The sequence below is a fragment of the Myotis daubentonii genome, chromosome 9, assembly GCF_963259705.1.
Source record: "Myotis daubentonii chromosome 9, mMyoDau2.1, whole genome shotgun sequence".
Lineage (NCBI taxonomy): Eukaryota > Metazoa > Chordata > Mammalia > Chiroptera > Vespertilionidae > Myotis > Myotis daubentonii.
Window position 1 is genome coordinate 71,262,616 of NC_081848.1, and position 20,510 is coordinate 71,283,125.

The window sequence follows — 20,510 nt, forward strand, 5'->3', positions numbered from 1 at the left end:
AATGCATTAGCAATCACCAAGCATGGCCTCAAACTCACAGTTTGTAAGCAGTTTACAAGGGGCAATGCATAGCTCAGCTTCATGTTTGGGAACAACAGAGAATTTTCCTCAGAAAGCTATTTTCCTGAGAGTGTAGCTGGGAGAGTTCGGGGCCTGGGTGCTGCTGTGGCTTTCCCCTGGCCCTATGCCAAGCCTGCCCACACTCCTGTAAGCATCTCTATCAAAATCAAGGCAGATAAGCAGCCCATGCAAGACAAATTCCCCCTATCCCCAAGTCAGAACCCAAATCCTGAAGCCTGAATTCCTGGAGAAAAGCCTGTAATCAACCCCACAGAGACAACAGGCAGCTTCTGGAACAATAACCCTCAAACACATGGATCCTTTCAGTGTTGGAATATTATTGCAGTTATCTCTGTGATGGGCGGGGGAGGGGAAGTGTGCATTCTTTAAACCATCAACTGTACCAACACCTCTTTAAAGGAACCACCCACAGTACAAGCACTAAGCTATACTAGTAAAGCCAGGTGGCCATGATGGCACCGAGGCAGGAAAGATGCTGAGGCCCGGGAGGAGCACACGGGGCTAGGAGTGGCAGAGTTAGGAGAGCGCTCTCCTCGCCAGCACTGCCTGGCACAAAGTAGGCACTTATAGGAAACATACTGAAACCAGCTCCCCTGACTCACTTTGCATGGGAGTCTGAAGAGACACCCTTCGATGGAAGGTTGTGCCAGCAAGAAACGTGCTCCCTTCACTTTGGGAGCCGGAGCCCCTCGCCCTACATTCGATGCTTCGTTCATGGCTATGTAAACAAATTCTGAGCTTGTTACTTTTAATGTGCTCGGTGGGGAAGAAAAAAGTGTCACTCTATTGTAATTCCCAACTGGGTGCCTTTTAACCGCTCAGATGTTATTTCACGGTTCAGCATACATACTCGATTTCCTTCCCTTAATATTTGTTTGACTTATTCTCCGATGGGGACTGGGTGCTTTAGAAAAGCTCCGCGAGGTCAGCCTTCCCGCAGCCTCTCTCAGCACCTCCGTGGGCTCCTGGCCGCGGCCGGGCTCTTCTTTCAGCAGTTCTCGCTGCAGCAACCACACACACCAGCTATGTTCCCGCCAGGTCCCCTGGGTCTGGGGGTGTAAATCAAAGCAAGCTGGACGGAGGACAGACCGAACAGATTACTCAGTTCCCCCACAGGCTGGAAACAGGGAGCCTGAAGCAACATGAAGAGTACGCAGGGCGAGGAGTCTCTCAGGAAGAAGGGCTCACCTCTGCCACAGCCTTCCAGTCTCCTCTGAGGGAAGCTCTGACTACACACGGGGGGCAGGGGGCGGGGGCGGGGGCGGGGTCACTCCCAGAAATGAGCTATTTGGCCCATTCCCTCTTCCAAAGATGACAGTCTCTATTAAGGGCAACTCTTCAGGTAAGTAAGGAAAGTGAAAAATGAAGTAAAGACAGACAGATGTTCTTTTTGATCTTTATTATTGTACTGATATTATGCCCAGGCCCAGGAAAGGTACTCAGAGGGGGACTGTCACTCATGTGTAATACGCAGGCTCCAAGAGCGCCTACAGCCATCAGCTTCTTCAGATACTTAGTGAAGAGGGTGCACCACAAATCCTAAGAAAGGGAGAGTTTCCAAAAAGTGCAACTTGGGCAAAGTGGTTCTAACTGCACTGTAAAGCTTTAGTGTCAGACCCGGCAAATGCTGATTCAGAACAATGTCGGCGAGGTCTGACCCTGTGTGCGCCCCAAACAGGCCCAGCTCTCAGCACCCTCAGCTCCCCAGCGCTACGTGTACTCCCTGCTGGACTGGCCCCATTGGGCACTCCAGCTACAGTCCATCAGCTAAGTAAGAGCAGGAAATACTAGAATCCCAGTCTTTCCAGTCACCCATTGGGTCAGAGCCTGTGGAGGCTCAAGGACCCGAGTCAGCCAAGAGGTCAAGGAATGGGACTCTAAGATACTGGCTCTCATGAAGGCTGACACACTTCCAATAACTGGATTATGCACCTATCCAGGGATGTCCCTTCATTTATGGGCCCCCCTCAGGGAAGTTCCCTTTTTATTGGTCTTGGTTATGCAAGAACTGAGTTTGTTCCTGCCCTGGATGAGCTCCAGGGGAAAGTCTGCTCTAGAGTCCATGGCAGGATGATAGGTGGTTCCATGAATCACAAAGAAAAGCCTCCTGGATTCCCAACAAAACTGAGCGCATTTTCACAGTTAGGCCTCTGAGGCTTAAAATTCAGGGAGGAAAGCAGTTACCTTTCTGAGAGAAGGATCATGACCATGAGTCTGTGAGGAGCAATCTTAGACCCAGGCCAAGGCTGCATGTGCATCTGTTTATTCCCCAGACCTGGTATCTGTGGCAGGGAGCTCAGAGAGGGACGAACAGAAGGAAAGAGAGTCTATTTTTTAAAAAGTTATCGGCCTGCTAGCTTTAAAAAGAGCTTATTATGAAGTCTAATTCCATGATAGGTTGTTTCCATCTTTCATCTCTTCTAGTAAGAAGGGGAAACGTGGGATGGTTTATTTAGGACCACAGATTTTATCATCTCTCACCCTCTTCCTGGATGAATGTACGGATAGCTATAAATTTCACTAATTATGTTTAAAATGTGACTGTTATATAGCACCTCAACTCTGGAATTCTCCAGTTAGCGGAATTCTCCAATTCTCCTCATCACAAACTAAATATAAGCTATGTGTAAGCCTTTTTCTTCTCCTTGGTTCTTCAATCCATTTGAACGTCCAGTTGATAGATTTTCGACTACCACTGCCTGTCCCTGTCTTCACTCTCAGTCATCTCCACTTCATTCTGTGATTTGACTGCTTTCCCCATACACCTCCCTACAAACCGACAGTCCCTCTTTACCACCTGAACCTTCTCAGCTGGCCTCTGAGCCTATCTGTCAGCTGGGCCTCTGCTGCCTAACCAACCTCGTGTCCATTGTTAACCAAAACACAAGTCCCACCCTCAGCACATCAATCTGTGTGACCACACATACCAGGCTCATTCTCACTTTGGTGCCTTTCCCCTCAGTGTTTCCTACACCAGGAACACTCAAAGATGGTTTTATGTTCTCATAAAAAAAAGTGGGGCATTCCAAGATACTTTGCTGTCGTCCCATGATTCTTTGAGAGTATATACTTGCCATTACCTTGGGTTGTTGTGAACAAAACAATACAAATAAATTCTCAAAATTTATTAGCACCCAAGAGGTTTGACCAGCCTCTACCGCCCATGGGATACCCAGGCAGTAAGAGAAAGTAAAATGTTAGGCATTTTGTGCACCTAACAACATGCAGTTGGCTCTTAGTGAAGTCCATTCACCACATGAAGTACTGACTTTATAGCCAGTATTATTAGCCCAGAGTGTTTCACATCTCTCAGGTGAAAAATGTTCAACACTTAAGTGCTACTAATAATTTTTATGGTTGGAAATGAGGATCAAAGTATGAAAGGAAAAATAAATTCACGGGTTCATACATTCAGCCAAGTCTGCATGGCTCATTTTCTGCCACATGTTTTAAATGGTCTCTCTAAAAGGCGGGGGAAGGGAGGAGGAAAAGTTGCATTTTATTTCCCCACTCTTTAGGTCTGAAATAAAAGCAGACAGACGTGGAGGGGGAAAAAATCAAACATTCGAGTAACACTATACACTGCTACTGTTCCCCCAGGAGTTCCTTGCAAATGAGTATCAAGAACTCAATAGATACTTTCCTGGTAAAATACATAAACAGATAAATAAATTATTCCAGGCTGAAAAGAATTTCAACATCTGGCAGCTCGCTAGAGCTTGTCAAACAAGTCAGAAGCACGCGGGGCCAGGGAAGATCATTCTTAGCTCCTGATTTTGGGGCTGGAGAGGGAATGTAACATTTCCCAAAGCTCTTTGCCTTCCAACAGGGAATATGACCCATTTAAACAGGCAATGACCCCTGTGTTTTCTTCCAATAAAATAAATAATGATACCCAGCATTAGGTCTCTAATCCTAAAGCCTGTGTGCTCAAGTCATAGACAGTGGAAGAAAAGAGGCCTTTCCTACATGGACCGGCCTTTCATTCTCAAAAACTTGCTGTGGTATACCTTTAATGGCTATATTAAATGAACATTTAACACTTTAAAGAAGGAATTTAACCCTGGCTGGTGTGGCTCAGTTGGTTGAGCACTGTCCCATGCACCGAAGGGTCGTGGGTTCAATTCCTGGTCAGGCACAAACCCAGATTGTGGGTTTGATCCCTAGTCAGGGCTCAGGCAGGAGGCAACCCACCAGTCGATGTTTCTCTTTCTCTCTCTCTCTCTCTCTCTCTCTCTCTCTCTCTCTCTCTCTCTCTCTCTCTCTCTCTCTCCTTCTATATTCCTCCCTCTCTAGAGTCAGTGAAAAAAATACTATATATATATATATATATATATATATATATATATATATATATATATATATATACATCCTCAGGTGAGGATTAAAAGAAGAAGGGATTTAACTTCTTTGCACCTCAGTTTCCTCAGGAACGAAGTAGCAGGTTATCTCTAGCTCCCTCTATGTCCTGACTTTTGGATGCTTAACAGGCAAGCTAAGATTCTGATCCTTTCGGCCAGATCAGCAGGGAGGCCTGAGGATGGGTCCCGTCTAGCGCAGCAGCCTTGTCTAAGTGCCACAGTGCACAGCATTAACATCACCGGTTTGTGTTTTTTTTAAATAAATATATTTCATTGATTTTTTACAGAGAGGAAGGGAGAGAGAAACATTGATCAGCTGCCTCCTGCACACCTCCTGCTGGGGATGTGCCTGCAACCAAGGTACATGCCCTTGATCAGAGTCGAACCTGGGACCTTACAGTCCATAGGCCGACACTCTATCCACTGAGCCAAACCGGTTAGGGCTTGTGTTATGTTTTGACAAATGCTGGGAAAGCACTGTTGTGGCTCTAAGAACTTCTTCCTGGAAAGGGATTCTAGGGCTATCATTTTCAGACTAACAGTCCAGGTAGCTCTTCCCCCATCATTCCTCCTACATCTCTTACCTTTCACAGTAGGGGCAGACTGTGCTAGTTATTAATTACTGTCTCCCAGCTGCACCCCTGCTTGGAATGCTGGGGCTGAGACTCCACAAGAATATGTCCGTCTGGGCTACATCACTCTGAATTTTCCCTTTCTCACAGAAATAGATACATGGGTATAGTTTGAAGCCATATAGACAATAAAGAGAGAAAACCTGCAGAAACAATCGGTCTTTTGCCCTGAGTTGGCTAGAGAAACAAGTAATTTGCTTTTTAAAAAAAATGGGAATGAGATTTACTAAAAATCATTCAACACCCTAAATGTGATGATGTAAAAGACATCTCTATGAATGAAAATAAGTCCAAAAAGATGAATGTGTGTGTGATTAGCTACTCTCAAGCCTTTCACTGGTCAGTAACTATAGTGACCAGGGTATCACTCACCTATTCCACAATTTCTTTTACACCCAAATAGAGCTACATACATAAATATTTTAAAAAATAACCATGGAAAACTTGAGCTTTTAATTTTGGGGGTAGTGGTGTTAGAGGAATTCCTATTTCTTCCCGTTAAAATTCACTTTTTACTTAAGGGCTAGAAAATAAATTTCTATAATAAATACGTGTACCAAATATGGCTTCATTTAATAAAACTTCACAATTTCTTAGAGCCCCAAATTCAACAAATCCCAAGTCAACTAAAGAAGATGGTTCCCTCTCTCCCACAGGCGGGATGACTCCAGGGGATCAATGTCACCACCTTCGCACATGCCAGCTGTAGCTAATTGATTTATACACTCTGTTTTGCTTAAGTCTGATCCACCATTACGCCCCTGCAGCCACGGGCCTCTCCTGTCACCATCGTGCATCTCTCGTACATCCTCCCCGACAGAGCTCATCAATTCCTATTGCTTTTCACCAGGCCTCAGCTCAGGGCACTTTCCCCTGGGGAGACCTTTACTGGTCTCCATACTTAACCCTTGAACCCTGCCTAATCCATCAGCCGCATCGAATGAACAGTGATAGAGAATGTTTCTCCCTTCAGACAAGCAGCCAGCCTCCCCACTTAAAACTCAGAAAGAAAGCCATCAACAGGGTCTGCTTTCTGTTTGTCAGCGTCGCCAGCTTCTTCACTTACTGATGTTTTTATTGTTGCAGCGCTCAGCTGCTGGAGTCAGGGGAGCGCTATTCAAAAGGAGACATCAATTAAGTGCTTGTTAAATGCTATAGATGCTCTTTTGAAAATGTCCCCTGGGACTCTCCTTGGGAGTTCCCCAAACTGGTGGAGGGACAGTTGTCATTTTGGAATAGGGTTTCCCCAAAGTTTTAAAGAACAGCTTCATAACCCTATGCACAGCTTTGGATCTATTTGAACTTAATTATTATGACTTTGGAGAATGAAATATAATAGTCTTTATTAGGAAAAGTAAGAAATAATAGGCAATAAATATTAAGTATGTAAATATACTGCTTAAAATATCCTTACCTCATAACCAAACTGTAGCTCATCAGAGGTCAGCATAATGATGTCATCATCAATAGCCAGGACAGCCTCCGTCTCGATTTCGTCATAAGGGAAGAAACGGTTACTCAGCTTGTTTTCAGCCGTCCTCACAACCTTTAATGGAACCCGGATTTTGGGCCAGAGAGACTCTGGAAAAAGAGAACACAAGGTATTTATCTTAAAAAAAAAAAAAAGGTGGTGACAGCAGCAGATCACAAATGAGTTGGAAGAATCAAATCCACACAGTGTGCAAGGGCAGTTCTTACAAATGCTATTTTATAATATTTTACACTAGAGGCCTGGTGCATGGATTCGTGCACTGGTGGGGTCCCTCAGCCTGGCCTGTGGGGATGGGGCCAAAACCGGCTCTCCAACATTCCCTGAGGGATCCTGGATTGCAAGGGGGCGGTTCTCAGGTGATGCAGCCTGGAATCGGGCTCCCTCCTCTCTGGTTCCAGGTGCATCACCAGAGAACCACAGCTGCCAAGTCACCACAGCTCAGCAGCTCCTGCGTTGAGCGTCTGCTCCCTGGTGGTCAGTGTGCATCATAGCTACCAGTCGGAGTGCCTGCCCCCTGGTTGTCATTGCACAGCATAGCTACCAGCCGGATGGCAGCTTAGGCATATATATATATATATATATATATATATATATATATCTTTATACACACACACACGCGCACACACACGTAGTCCGATGCACAAAGATTCGTGCAAGAATTGGCCTTCCTTCCCCTGGCTGCCGGCACCGCCTTCGCTCCAGGCGGAGCCGCCTTTCCGTCTATCCTAAGTCCTACAACACTACTAATTCTCATCGCTGTCTCCACCAGAATGCACAAATTGGCTTCTGCTCATAACTGAGATGGGGAAGCCAAATGATCACGATCACAGGGTAAGGAGAGAAATGGAGTCTGGACTGGCTTTCTCAAGCCCATGGTTTTAACATCAGAACCCTACCACCTTTGCAGAATACATTCCGGTTGGTCCACCCCAGCTCAAAGCTTGCCTGTCTCTGTTAGAAAGCACAATGCATGCGCTGAAGATGTCTGCTCCAATGTGCCCACCTCCAAAATGCAACCACAACAGCCATCAAGGCCGTGAAAATCCGCCCCTCACCCAACTGTGTCACTGAACGGGCATATCTTCCTTAACTGAGCACTTTATCCCCGCAACAGCCCTTCCCCATGATTTACTGTCTTTAGATTCTCATCATGTACAATTTACAGAGTAAATATCAAATTTCTAGGTTCAATTATGTGGGATTTCCTAGTATAGTGGAGAAACACCAACCCATGACTTGCCTTACATTTTCCCCATTCCACTTTGAAATGAGAGAAGCAATTCAACCGCAGGTTCCTTATTTTAAACTGCTGCGTTTAGCATAGCATGAAAATAATCCTTCTTTGGTACAGTACCCATCTCTACACACCTCAGGGGACTTTACACGAGGGCAGTTTGTTCTTCACACATTTGTTAAATTAGAATAGGAAACCTAGGCGTTAAACTGCTTCCCGAAAGTTCTCACGTAACTGTGGGACCATCTAGCTTTTGAGTACTGAGCCCCAAATGCCATTCCACAGTCACTACACTGGAGAGAAGTATGACAGAGGGAAAGTCAGAAGGGGAAAAGGCTGTCTTTATAGGCTGCAATAAAATATCTTACTTCTGTGTATTCTACAGTAAATCCATTCACCACCTTGCTGGGCCATTACAGGGCCTTGGAGAAGCCTGTACAATCAAGAGGCCCTGTAATTAAGGACGATATTCAGTCTCAAATACGCACAGAGCCTAAAAAAGAGGTCAACTCCAAAAGAAGCGTGCCTGGAAAAGGACTGGAGACCAAAAATGATCCTATGGGTCACTGTCTTTTAAGCAATAACAACGTTTAATTGTAGCTTCATTCTTGGCACAGAATTACATCATTAATAAATATCTCTGGAACAAGGGAATTGGCATAAGACTGAGAGACCAGAGACCTGGGTGCTGCATTATCTATGGGATCTTAGGCAAGTCCCTTCTTCTTAGGGTAAGAATAAGCAGAGGGAGAAGGGGACCTTTAGCAACTAGTATATGCCAGACACCTAAGAGATGCAGTGTCATTTGAGCCTCCTGACAACCCTATGGGGCAGAAATTATTTACTAACCAATCTTTACAAGGCTCAGAGACGTGAAGTAACTTGGCTGTGGTTACAAGCTAATAAATGATAAGGCAAGTACTTGAGTTTAAGTCTGTTTAGAATCAAAGACCAAAAAGGACCTATACCGTCTATTGCAGCTTGAAAATCTCATGTTTTTCTAGATCTGGAACAAAACACTAAAGTTCAATCATTTTCTTCAGCAATCATTCTTGCTTGTTTCCTACACCCTCTTTCAGATAAATAAAATTGCTGTCATAAACCCACTGTCCAAATCCATATAAAGGATTATATCTGTAATATCTAAAATGAAAAAAGTTATAGTCCAACCTACTAGACCAGCAGCTCTCAAACTTTTTGGTGTTAGGATTTCTTTGTGCTCTTAAAAACAGTTGAGAACCCCAAAGAAGATTGTTTATGTGGGATACACACACAATTTATTGTATTAGAAATTAAAACTGAGGAAATCTGAAAACACAAGAACACATTCCATCTGCCGTGAGAGTGATGATGTCACCCATGTCATGGAGCTTGTCCACTTGTGAAAGGATAAGAGTGGGGAAGGGAGGTGACTTAGTATTATGATGAAAATAATTTCAGCCTCACAGACCCCTGAAAGGGTCTCAGTGATGTCCATGGTCCCCGGACCACACTTTGAGAACCTCTGTGCTAGACTGTTCTGGTTTGGGTAGCACAATCCAGGGAAAGTCTGAACAAACTGGAAGACAGTTTGGGAGGAGTTACAAGAATAGTGCAGGCACCTGAATCCAGGATTTCTATAAGAACAAAATATAGGCTTAAGAAACAAAATGTGCCACTGGTCAATCAATGTATTGCCTCTCAGCTTCAGTTTCACCCTTCACTGCCCTAACTGCGATGCTGGAACTGGGGCCTGCAAACAGTTTCCTTTGCCAGCTGGCACCGTGCTAAGCTCTGGCAGTAGAGGGTGCTGGAGGGACACTGCAGGAGGAACTGGGCTTTTCTTCCGGTTCTGGGTGCTTTGTCACTTCTTGTTCCTTCTGTACTTGGCCAGCTGATAGACAGGCAGGGGCATTTATTGCCAGCAAGTTTAACTGCCCCGCCCCCCAGAGGCAGCTTCCCAGCAGGTTCTGCAGACACCCCAACCAGCTACCCACTGAGTTCAACAGCCCCTCTGTAGGCAGCTTCCCAGAAAGTCCTAGGGATACCTCCAAGAGCAACGCAGCTGAGGCTCTGCCCACGTGGTTCCCAGTGAGCTGCCCTGAAGCCCTCACCAGTTTCCTAACAAGCTCAATGATACCCCCTGGGCAGGTTCCAGTTGAGCTCCAGGGGTATCAAAGGAGACGGTCAGTTTCTTGCTGGCCAGACCTGGCCTGTGGCACGCCTCAGCAAACCTCACCATGCAGTGAGCTGCATGGTCTGAATCTCAGACCCAGCTGGAGAAGGGACGCTCCCCAATTTATTTTCTGTAATCGTTAGAGTTCTTCTTACCCCTTAGTCACCAATGTCCTGTTACTAGTTAACAGTTCTTTACATTAAACTTCTCCTGTTCAAGTTACTGTGAGGTTTCTGTCTCCTCCCTGGGCCTTAGCTATACACTAGTTCTTATCAGAGAGGCTACCAGATGAAAAGGGAATTGTTCTCTATGGCCTCTAAAGTTAGAACCATGACCAACAGCTGGGTGAAAGTTACAGGAAAATTTAGACTCAAAATAGGTAAGAACTTTCTCATGGCATAAACTGTTTAAGATGGAATTAAATGCCTTCAGCAACAATATGGGATTTTGATTCTGTTTATAAAATCAGGACAAAAGCATGAGGTAGGAAAGAAAAAATTGGTGGGAAAGTTTGTTTCTTTTTTTCTTCCACTGGTATTTTCCAAAGAATAGATTTACAGTGGAACCTTAGTTCTCGAACTTACTTTGTTTCCGAGGGCTGTTCAAGAAGCTAATGTTAAAAAACTGAGTTATTTTTTTCCCATTAGATATAATGTAAATTGAATTCATTCATTCCAGACCCCCAAAGAATTCCCTGTTTTAACCTTTCTTATATACACTACATGCTTAATGTACTGTTTAACCTATAAACAAACACTTCTTTTCTTAAATTTATCAAATTACCCTCTACCAGCCTTAAATGAATCACTTTCAGCACTCGGTTCAGGGATGTCTTTCAGGTCAGAATGCAGCATTTTTGCTCATTCATATACCACTGCCTCCCAAATGGCTCTTACTAGCTAACTGCTTTTCCTTTACCCAAATCAACAACAGTTTTTGGGTTTTTTTACCTCTTCAATTGCCTGTGATCATTGTTTTTTTCAGGCCCTTAGCAACATTAGCAGGCACTTTTTGTCATGCTGAGGTATCAGCTTGAAAATCCAAGTCTGGTTCGACCACCAAGACATTTTTTCAGTGAATATCTTGGTCGAGAACCAAATTGTTCACGATGGGAGGCATTGGAGAAATGAGGTTTGACTGTACTTCTGTTTCTTTTTGAGTCCCTGAAAAGGACCTAGTTCTTTTACATAATCCCAAACCGGAGAACTGAGAAGACGTGATGATTTTCCTACTGCTCAAGGGTGATCTTTGCACCCAGTGGGGCTTAGTGCAAAGGGCATGAACTTTAAGATCCAGAGAAGCCTGTGTTTATTTCTGACTCCACGATTTGCAGTGTTGTGGTTCAGGCAAATTACTCAACTAATCTGAATTTCATCCTAGAAAAGTGGGGAGAATAACAGCTTTCTCATAGAACGAGAGATAATATATGTAAAGCACTTAGCACAGTTCCTGTTCCTGGGATAGAAAAGGCATACAATACATGGTTATAATAACATCGTATCACTATCTTCACAAGTGGATTCTTACACAGTCTTATGATCTTTACTTCTCTACTGACAACCCGAAGAGGTGTAGACAGAGGACATGTGGTGACCTCTTAGGATGCAGAAGGAAACAGTGTCATGGCCAGAAGTACTCAGGCCCTAATTCCGTCACTTAGCTCAGATGGGGTATTTTTCCTTACACCTTTAAATTCTAAATGGAACAGTTGGCCCTGTATCCTGTGTCTCATCCTGTGGCTCTGTAGCTGGCAAAATAAATATGTCCCCTTCCATTCACCATCAAAGAAGTCTGAAAAATAGGATTTTCACACACACTAAATTGATGAAAAACACACAGCTGAACTAGCTGACTCGGTAACTTCAGTTATGAGTTTTAGTCCAGCTCGAAGCAGGAAAAAACCTCCTTGTGTTAAGGATTTTTAAAAAATGTGTCTTGATTAACCGTTTTCTCCATGTTGGATGCCAAGGGAGATGTGAGCAAAGAGAATTTTTCTCCAGCTTGGCAAAGGTACCACCAAATGTTCAGACTGAGTGAGGATGACCGCAGCCCATCCCGGCGGTCACTGTCACAAACACAACCACAGGTCCATGAACGAATGGTGAGACTATCTCCGCGCAAACCTGGAGCTCACTTCAGGAGGGCTCGGCTGCTTGGTGTCCACCTGGCCCCCAGGATCCTAATCCCCACAGTTGCAGAATTTAGCTCTAAAGGAAGGTAGCTGCTGCTTCACTTCCTGTTGCCTCCTCGGAGCTGACCATCCTGACAGACGCAGCCAATCCCATCCCTCCTGCTAAGAACTATGAAAGTTGCAAGGTTAAAAAGCTGGGAGCTCTTGAGATCAATTCAAATTTTAAACTGAAATCAGTTAAAAAAGAAGGCTGAGATCAACTTGACTGAAATGGACAATGGAACGGCTTCCTTCAAACTGAGGCCAAGGGCCAAGCCAAATAACTCCTGGATCCATCAAGCGGGGAACTGAAGAGTTGGGGAGCAGGAAGGCAGGGGCTGCCTTTTTGTTCTGACAAGGCTCAAAACCAACGTGACGAAGGCTCACTGGAAACTTCTGTTGCCTTGTCTAAGTATTTATTTAAACTTCAAACCAAGCAATTTAGACTTATATATAACCAAAAAGAAAGAAAGTATTTGGTTGGATTGGAAAGTGAAAAAAAAAAAAAAAAAAGGTGTGGGGCGGGGGGAGCTCTGACTACACTAATCCTCCCAGCAGCAGACATGCTAACCACAATATTTATCTTAGTAAATGTAGAGAAAGTGAAAAACATCACTTCTGCCTCTAATATTTCAAAGCCGTGGATTTGTTTTTTAAAATACATATATGTTACTAATGCTATACACACACAAAAATCAGATGACTTTGCTGGCACGAGAGCCAGAGCTGACAGCCCCATTTACCAACTGAACAAACACCCCCCAGAAGATTAAACATGGTTCATGCTCTCCCCAAACAACCACACTGCCGGGGCCAGAGCCCTGACCTAAAAACCACTGTTAGAAAAAGGCTGGTCCAGTCTCTAAACGTGTCAAAATTAGGAGCCAAAATATTTCAAAAATAAACTAAACTCTTGGTCATAAAATTAACCAGTACATTTTAGTAGGGTCTACCAAAACTCAAACTGAACACCCTGCTCCGAAACCTAGCTTCATGCTATTGCATTTAGCTATGTCAACGTGGGGGCTTGGACCAAGAAGGACGAAAAAGATCTCTTTTTGCATAGTTTGCAATGAATATCTGCCCAAAAGAAGGGACTCAAATTCACAATAAATAATTTACCTCAAGCCCAAAGTGGCTAACCAAGATTTCCAAGAAGTCCCTTTTACATTTAGCACTGGACTTTGCAACTCTGCCTCTGGGCAGGGAGGGGGGTTGAGAGGCCCTCTGAAAGCTGGTGGCCTTTGTGAGCAGGAGCCAGTGCATGAGCTGATTGTGAATGACACCACCTGCTTTCTAGAGCCGAGGCATACACAGCCCTCCTTCTTAAACATGGCCCGTCCTGCCCTGGCTGGTTTGGCTCAGTGGACAGAGCATCGGCCTGTGGACTGAGGGTCCTGGGTTCAATTCCGGGCAGGGGCACATGCCCAGGTTGTGGGCTCAATCCCTAGTGGGGGATGTGTAGGAGGCAGCCGAGAAATGATTCTCTCTCATCTTTGATGTTTCTATCTCTCTCTTCCTCTCTTTCCTCTCTGAAATCAATAAAAATATATTTGAAAAACAAAAGCATGGCCCATCCTTTACCAATGAAGAGACTAATTAGCAATACAGCACCATCCAATCCACTTCATCTTGGGAGGAAAGGGAACAACCGTACTGATGAATCCAAGGCAGCTGTGAGAGGCCCCCCCATGCCCCTCCCTCGACACTCCTTTTTTGTCTTCTTTTCCTGTTCCTGCCTATCAGTCTCCTCCTTCCTCCTTACATGATGACACCACCTCCCTTTTTGTTCTACCCCCTTTTCCCCTTTATTGAGCATTAAACAAAACAAAACAAAATTAGAAGCTGAGAAGAAAAAAGATTGACATAAAAATATAGTTAACAAAATTTTTTTAAAAAAGCAATGTGTTTGCTCAGCCAGTGTTGCTCAGTGGTTGAGCATCTACCTATGAACCAGTGGTTCTCAACCTTCCTAATGCCGCGACCCTTTCATACAGTTCCTCATGTTGTGGTGACCCCCAACCATAAAATTATTTTCGTTGCTACTTCATAACTGTAATTTTGCTACTGTTATGAATCATAATGTAAATATCTGATATGCAGGATATATTTTCATTGTTACAAATTGAACATAATTAAAGCATAGTGATGAATCACAAAAACAATATGTAATTATATATGTGTTTTCCGATGGTCTTAGGTGACCCCTGTGAAAGGGTCGTTCAATCCCCAAAGGGGTCGCGACCCACAGGTTGAGAACCGCTGCTATGACCCAAGAGGTCAGGCTTGATTCCCAGTCAGGGCACATGCCCAGGTTGTGGGCTCCATCACCAGTAAGGGGCGTACAGGAGGCAGCCAATCAATGATTCTCATCATTGATGTTTCTATCTCTCCCTCCCTCTCCCTTCCTCTCTGAAGACAATAAAAACATGTTTTAAAAAAAGCAGTGCGCCTCAGGACAAAATGCGGGACCTTCATTTAAAATGCTACTTTGTTAACTCACACACACCTTGGCTCCCTAAATCTAAAAAGAAAGTACACGATTCTCTCAGAGAACAAAAATACCACTCAGTGAAACATTTTAAGTGTCTCAGGAGGAACTAAAGAATTTTTGTGAAGCAATTTCTGATTTGCCTAACAGACAGAAGCATAGTCTTCTTCCAGCCTAGACTACACATCCACTGCTGGGAGTTTCCAGAGTCGACTGTCCCGACTCCAGTATAACCAATTAAAAGGGACTAGCTATACAAAGTGCAGATGCTACTGTCAGGCAATAAACTAGACCTTATCGGTGATAGTGGTGCACATTACAAACTCCAAACTGACTCCGTGCTCTAATCCATCAGAAACTTCCTGGCTTTAATAGGCTATAAAGGGCAGGAGCTTTGAAGTCCCTGGGATTAGGATCAGTAATAGACGGACTGAATGAGAAACTAAATGGAGGTGGGACATACTCTATGCATTCTGAATTAAAAACAAATCCAATTAATCAAATCGTCCTGGGCCCTAGCTGCCAGCCAGCCGATTGCAAGGGTGGCCAAGGCAAGGAACAAAGTGATTAAGGATGAACCAATGGGAACTGCAGCAAGGGCTCACTTAAGGAACTGCTTCGCAGTCTGGGAGGGCATGCTTTGCTGACTTCCCCAACAGAGGTGAGGCCATCCTTTTTTTTTTTAAGAGCACAGTATCAGAGCCCAGATAAGGAAGGAGAAAACAAATGCCTTTTAAACCGAGTTTTCATGTAAACAAATCAGCTGAGAGGGCTGAGGGAAGCTGAGATCTGTTTTCCCAAGGCCGATGGGCTTTGATCCTACTGATTCCTAAGCCCTACCACTGTGGCTACAGAACAAGCCATGGGCTTGGAGTTAAATGGGCCATTCTAGAACAAGAATGAAATGATTGATAACTGGGGTCAAGCTGCCTCAGAAATGGCATTATTGCTGACAAAGTGGAAAAATTCATTTAAAACAAAGGAAGCAATTAACTTGGCTAGCCATAATAGATCCAGCTGAAAGTTGTACTAACACCCAAACCACCAGGCCTTTTCCTGAATACACCACCTCCCCACTCTTCTTACCTTCTGGGGGGCTTTTATTCTGATTATTCCAGACGACTAGCAGCTTGGATAGACTGGGCACCTTGGACACTTCTGTGATGACCCGGAAGAGACTCTCCACTCGGTCGTAGGTGAGGACAATGGCGGTAAAACCTTGAGACTGTGGTGGGATCAGTGGGAGGAAGAGTGGGTTGCTCACACTACCCCACTTCTGCAAGAGAATAGATTAATGAGGGTCAGAGAAGGATCTACTAACAACGGGGTTGGTCTCTTTCCCAACATCATCAATAAACCCGAACATGGGAGGTTTGGTGGCTTCTACCATGACCAATCCAAGAGCTAAGCAATTTTTCAAAATCTTCCCTTCCTCAACATTCATACTGACTCTCTGTAATTCAGTTTGGTTCTGATACTATTAAAAACAGAGCAGAGAGTTGTTGCAGCTGAGGAGAGATTTCTAGCTAAACATGGCAGGTTAAACCCATGCATTTATCTCTATCCCCTCCCCAAACCCACTGAAATGACAGTTAATAAATATAACATACGAATCTACATTGACAATGAGACAGGAGAAAGGAGAGCTGCTGATGAGCAATATTAACATGTTTCTCAAAGGGGCCAGAGAAGTGGCAACAGAGTAGGAGAGTGAGAACTGAAACCTAAGGACCTACAAAGGGGAGGCCAACAAGGTTCAAGGTCAAAGTGTTGAACCCACAAAGGCTCAGGAATTAAGCTCAGTGGGTACGTTGTGAGGGTAAGAGGAGGGATAGGGTTGAAAATAGGCGGACTGGTTAAAAATCCCAGGAGTAACTGAAAAATAAAGAATGATTTTTTAAGTTTCAATTGGAAAACAACACACACACAAGACACAGATAAGAAGCAGTGAGAGACCCAGATTCACAAGCTTTTCCTTCACCCACCACTCAGCCAGAACTCTACTCTTCTCCCCACCCCCGCTCGACAAGGAGGTTTATTCTCCGAGGAAACGGAAGCTCCAGACATGGAAACACAGGCACAGCTGAGAGGAAAATGCAGGTGAAAATCTATATTCTGAACGATGAGCACTACAGCCTTCTTCCCCTGCAGTTCCTAAACCGCAGGCAGCTGTGTGGTGAGCTTGCCACTCGTCATCTTACAGCAAAGCCTTCCAGGCAGTAAGCTGCCCTCATACAAAGAACTTCTGATTCAGTTTTTAGTGCTTCTCTCATAACCATGAGCAGACCCTAGAATCACAGACATTTCAAGAACATCTTCAGCATGAACAAAAGAAACCAAATGAACAAATAGAAGAATAGGAACTCAGGAGAAACAGAGACAACAGAAGCAGAAGGAAATGAAAACAAAATCAACAAATTATATCCTCAGCGAGAGATTTTCATCCATGAAAGAATGAATTGTTATTTTCATTTTAAAAGATCTATCAAGAACAGGAGAGAATTCTTAGAATTTGATATCTTATAACTATGTAAAAGGCAGAATTGAAAGATAAAGATGATAACATATTCCAGTATGGTGAACAAAAAGTCAGATGAAAAACAGGATAGAAAATATGAGAAAATCTAGGAGGTCCAGCATCCATCTAACAGGAGGTTCCTAAAAAAACAAACCACAGAATAAGGAAGAAACAAAACTATCAAAGAAATTAAATAAGTTCTTGGAACAAATGACACGAGACACACAAATTATTCAAATTGAAAGGGTCCAATAAATAATAGTAAAGTGATTTTAAAAAAAGACAAAACCCCAAACAGAACAATGAATCAAAAAACACAGCTATATCAAAGCACATCGCTTCTGAGTACTGGGAATAAAGTATAAAAAAATAAATAAATAAAGTGTGTGAATCCAGGTGATGAGCATGGGAGTTTGCTGGACAATTCTTGCAGGTTATAGCTCTGTAAGTTTGAAATTTTTAAAAAATATATTTAAAAAGTAATGAAGGACATTCAACTTCTTTGCTACCATTAAAATAAGTAATTTTTATTGCAGCAAAGTAAACAAAAGTATTTTTGTACTGATAATTGGAAAATATTAAAACATTATTACATTTTAAAACAGCTCTATTGAAATAACTCATCCTATAAAATCTACTCATTTAAAGTATATAATAGTTTTTAATAGATTATAGTTTTTTAACTGTGGTAAAATATAACATGAAATGTAGCATTGTAACCATTTGTAAGTACAATTCAATGGAATTAATACATTCACATTCATTTGTTATTATGGAAAACCCCAGGACCTAACTTCATTTCTGCCAGAAGGCAGTTGAATCTGAAATGTCCTACCTGTTATTCTGGCTGCTTACACTTCCCTAATGTCTTTTATAATCTGGGATTCCCAAGTTCCTCGTCAACCTCATCCATATCACTGATGGACACCCATCACCACGTATATGACAACAGCTGTCTGCCAGATGGAACCATGTAGGACAGGAAATGTACACAAGCATATGGAATACACATGGGATGGGAACTCAAGGAGACTGGATGGTTTTCCCGGAGTCCTAGTGTAATCAGGATATTAAAGCCAAAATGTCCACAACAGACCATAATTAGACTTCATAGCTGAGAGACACAATTGGAAAGGCTACCTTCTTAACACTGACTTTGTTTCCATGACATCACACGTTGAATTAAGCTGTAGGCTTAGGAAGGTGCCTGGATTTTAGTATTTATGCTCTAGCATCTGATTCATTTGTAGGAACCCCTTTTAGTTTTCTTCCCCAAACCTTATTCTTCATATCTTCCTGACTTTTATGGGAACTGAAGTCAGTAAAGCTGCCCTGTGCTCAAGTCATAATTAATCCTCAAGGTTTACCCTCTGCCATCACCATCCCAACTCACTCATCTACTACTCCAAAAACAATACTCTCTTATGCTTCAAAAACACCACTTAAATGGAAAAGAAAGATACGTGATTTTTTTAATCCTCATCCAAGGATATGTTTATTGATTTTAGAGAGAGAAGAAGGGAGGGAGAGAGAGAGACAGATGGAGAGAGACGGGAGTAAAGAGGGAGGGAGGGAGAAAGAGAGAGCGAGAGAGAGAGGAACATGGATGTGAGGGACAAACATCAATTTGTTGCCTTCCATACATGCCCTGATCAAGAATCGAATATGCAACCTAGACCTGTGCCCCGACTGGGACTCGAACCCACAACCTTTTGGTGTACAGGACAACGCTCCAACCAACTGAGCCACCAGCCAGGGCAGAAAAAATATTTTTTAATAAGTGTGTAAAATAATTTAATGTGTGATGTTCAAAGAGTTAAGATTTACTGAGCACATACTTACGGAGTATTAAGCACTATGCTTTACATGTATTATCTTATTTGAGTCTGACAACAACCCCCAAGACAGATATAGTCATTATCCTCAGTCTATAGATGATGAAATTATAAAATCAGAAAAGTGAATGATGTCTCATTTGCTTTACCAGTCAAAGGAAGGGAAGGAAGGAAGGAAGGAAGGAAGGAAGGAAGGAAGGAAGGAAGGAAGGAAGGAAGGAAGGGGAGGAAGGAGGGAGGGAGGGAGGGAGGGAGGGAGGGAGGGAGGGAGGGAGGGAGAATAGGTGATGTTCAGGGTTACATAACCTCTATGTGACAGATGTTGGAAACAGCCCAAGCCGTCTGACTCCAGAACACCAAATGGTGGTGGTTCACGGCCCTTCCCCCCGCCTCCTACTCTGAGCCCGGGGTACAGCATCACCATTTTACAGACTTTGGAAACAGGAACTGTGGGTTATTCCAGAGTTCATTATTTCTAGCTCTTCTCTGAGAAAAAAATACTAGAAATTCTTTATCCTTGATAATAAATCTGCACCAGTTAGCAACAGCCCACCCTACAACTATGATTTCAGAGGGTATAAAACACACCAACGATATAACGCTGACACAAAGGGAGCACATACATTTTAAAAGGCACATACACCTCTGACACAGGAAAAACCATTTAAAAACCAACAAAATAAGGTCTGTTCTTGGGGAGCAGCAGGGAATGCTAACACTTGGATGCCTTTGTGACGTTAAAAGGAGAGGGAAATTCCCTGGGAGAGGAAAAGCTTGGTTTCAGACAAGGAATCCCCTGGGACTGAAACTGAGGCACCCCTGAAAGGCACTGCAGCTCTGATTTCAAGGCCCCGCCAGGCAGAGCCGAAGTCTCTGGCGAGACCACAGATCTCATCTCATCCCGTATGCCAGCTCTCTCGGAAGAGGATAGTTACGAAGAGAGGAGGAGAGGAAGGTACGGGTGGGTGAGAAGCAGACAGTTACTCGTCTTGGTGTTCAATCTTTCCACACTACTCACTTGCATACCAAACAGAGCTTGAAAACGAGAAGCAGGAAACGGCCACACACTGAGGAGACAGAGCATGTGAAGGAGCATAACAAGGACTGAAATCTTGCCATCACTCCCATAAAATACAGACACTGAGATGAACATGGAGGCGACATCTAGCTGCTGAGCATATATTTGCTCTGATATAGGCTCCGATGCTTTACTGCAGGATACGCGCCAGGGTTGATGCAAATGACTTAAAAAAGTGGGTCAGCAAGCGCAGAGTCGGTTTCGGAATCATGAGTCCTTAATCTGGATCCAGGTTCTTTCACTTACATCAGCAGTGTGACCTGGTCAATGTACTCAGCCTTCCTTACACCTCAGTTTCTGTATCTATAAAATCATGATAATATGACTCGTTTTCTAGACGGTATGACTTGACATTGTAATAATTACTTATATTATTATCATTTCTTAATTATTATTTCACAATCCAGAGGTTGTTAATAAAAGTAAATAGGTGTATATGTAAAGTCCCTGGCATGTACAAACA

The 20,510-nt window shown here is 43.5% G+C and overlaps 1 protein-coding gene across 2 annotated transcripts in view; it reads right to left on the minus strand.

Moving 5' to 3' along the window:
* Positions 1 to 20,510, minus strand: part of EXT2 (exostosin glycosyltransferase 2) — a 121,469-nt gene that overhangs the window by 23,569 nt on the left and 77,390 nt on the right. Inside the window, exons 9-11 of one of the 2 annotated variants that reach the window (XM_059709599.1) lie at positions 15,703 to 15,892; positions 6,489 to 6,655; positions 1,405 to 1,620 (exon numbers count right to left, since the gene is read on the minus strand). In XM_059709599.1, the coding sequence (XP_059565582.1) occupies positions 1,420 to 1,620; positions 6,489 to 6,655; positions 15,703 to 15,892 (558 nt within the window). In that variant the 3' untranslated portion in view covers positions 1,405 to 1,419. Of the gene's footprint in view, positions 1 to 1,404; positions 1,621 to 6,488; positions 6,656 to 15,702; positions 15,893 to 20,510 lie in introns of those variants that run through there. The other variant, XM_059709597.1, reaches the window with a different exon arrangement.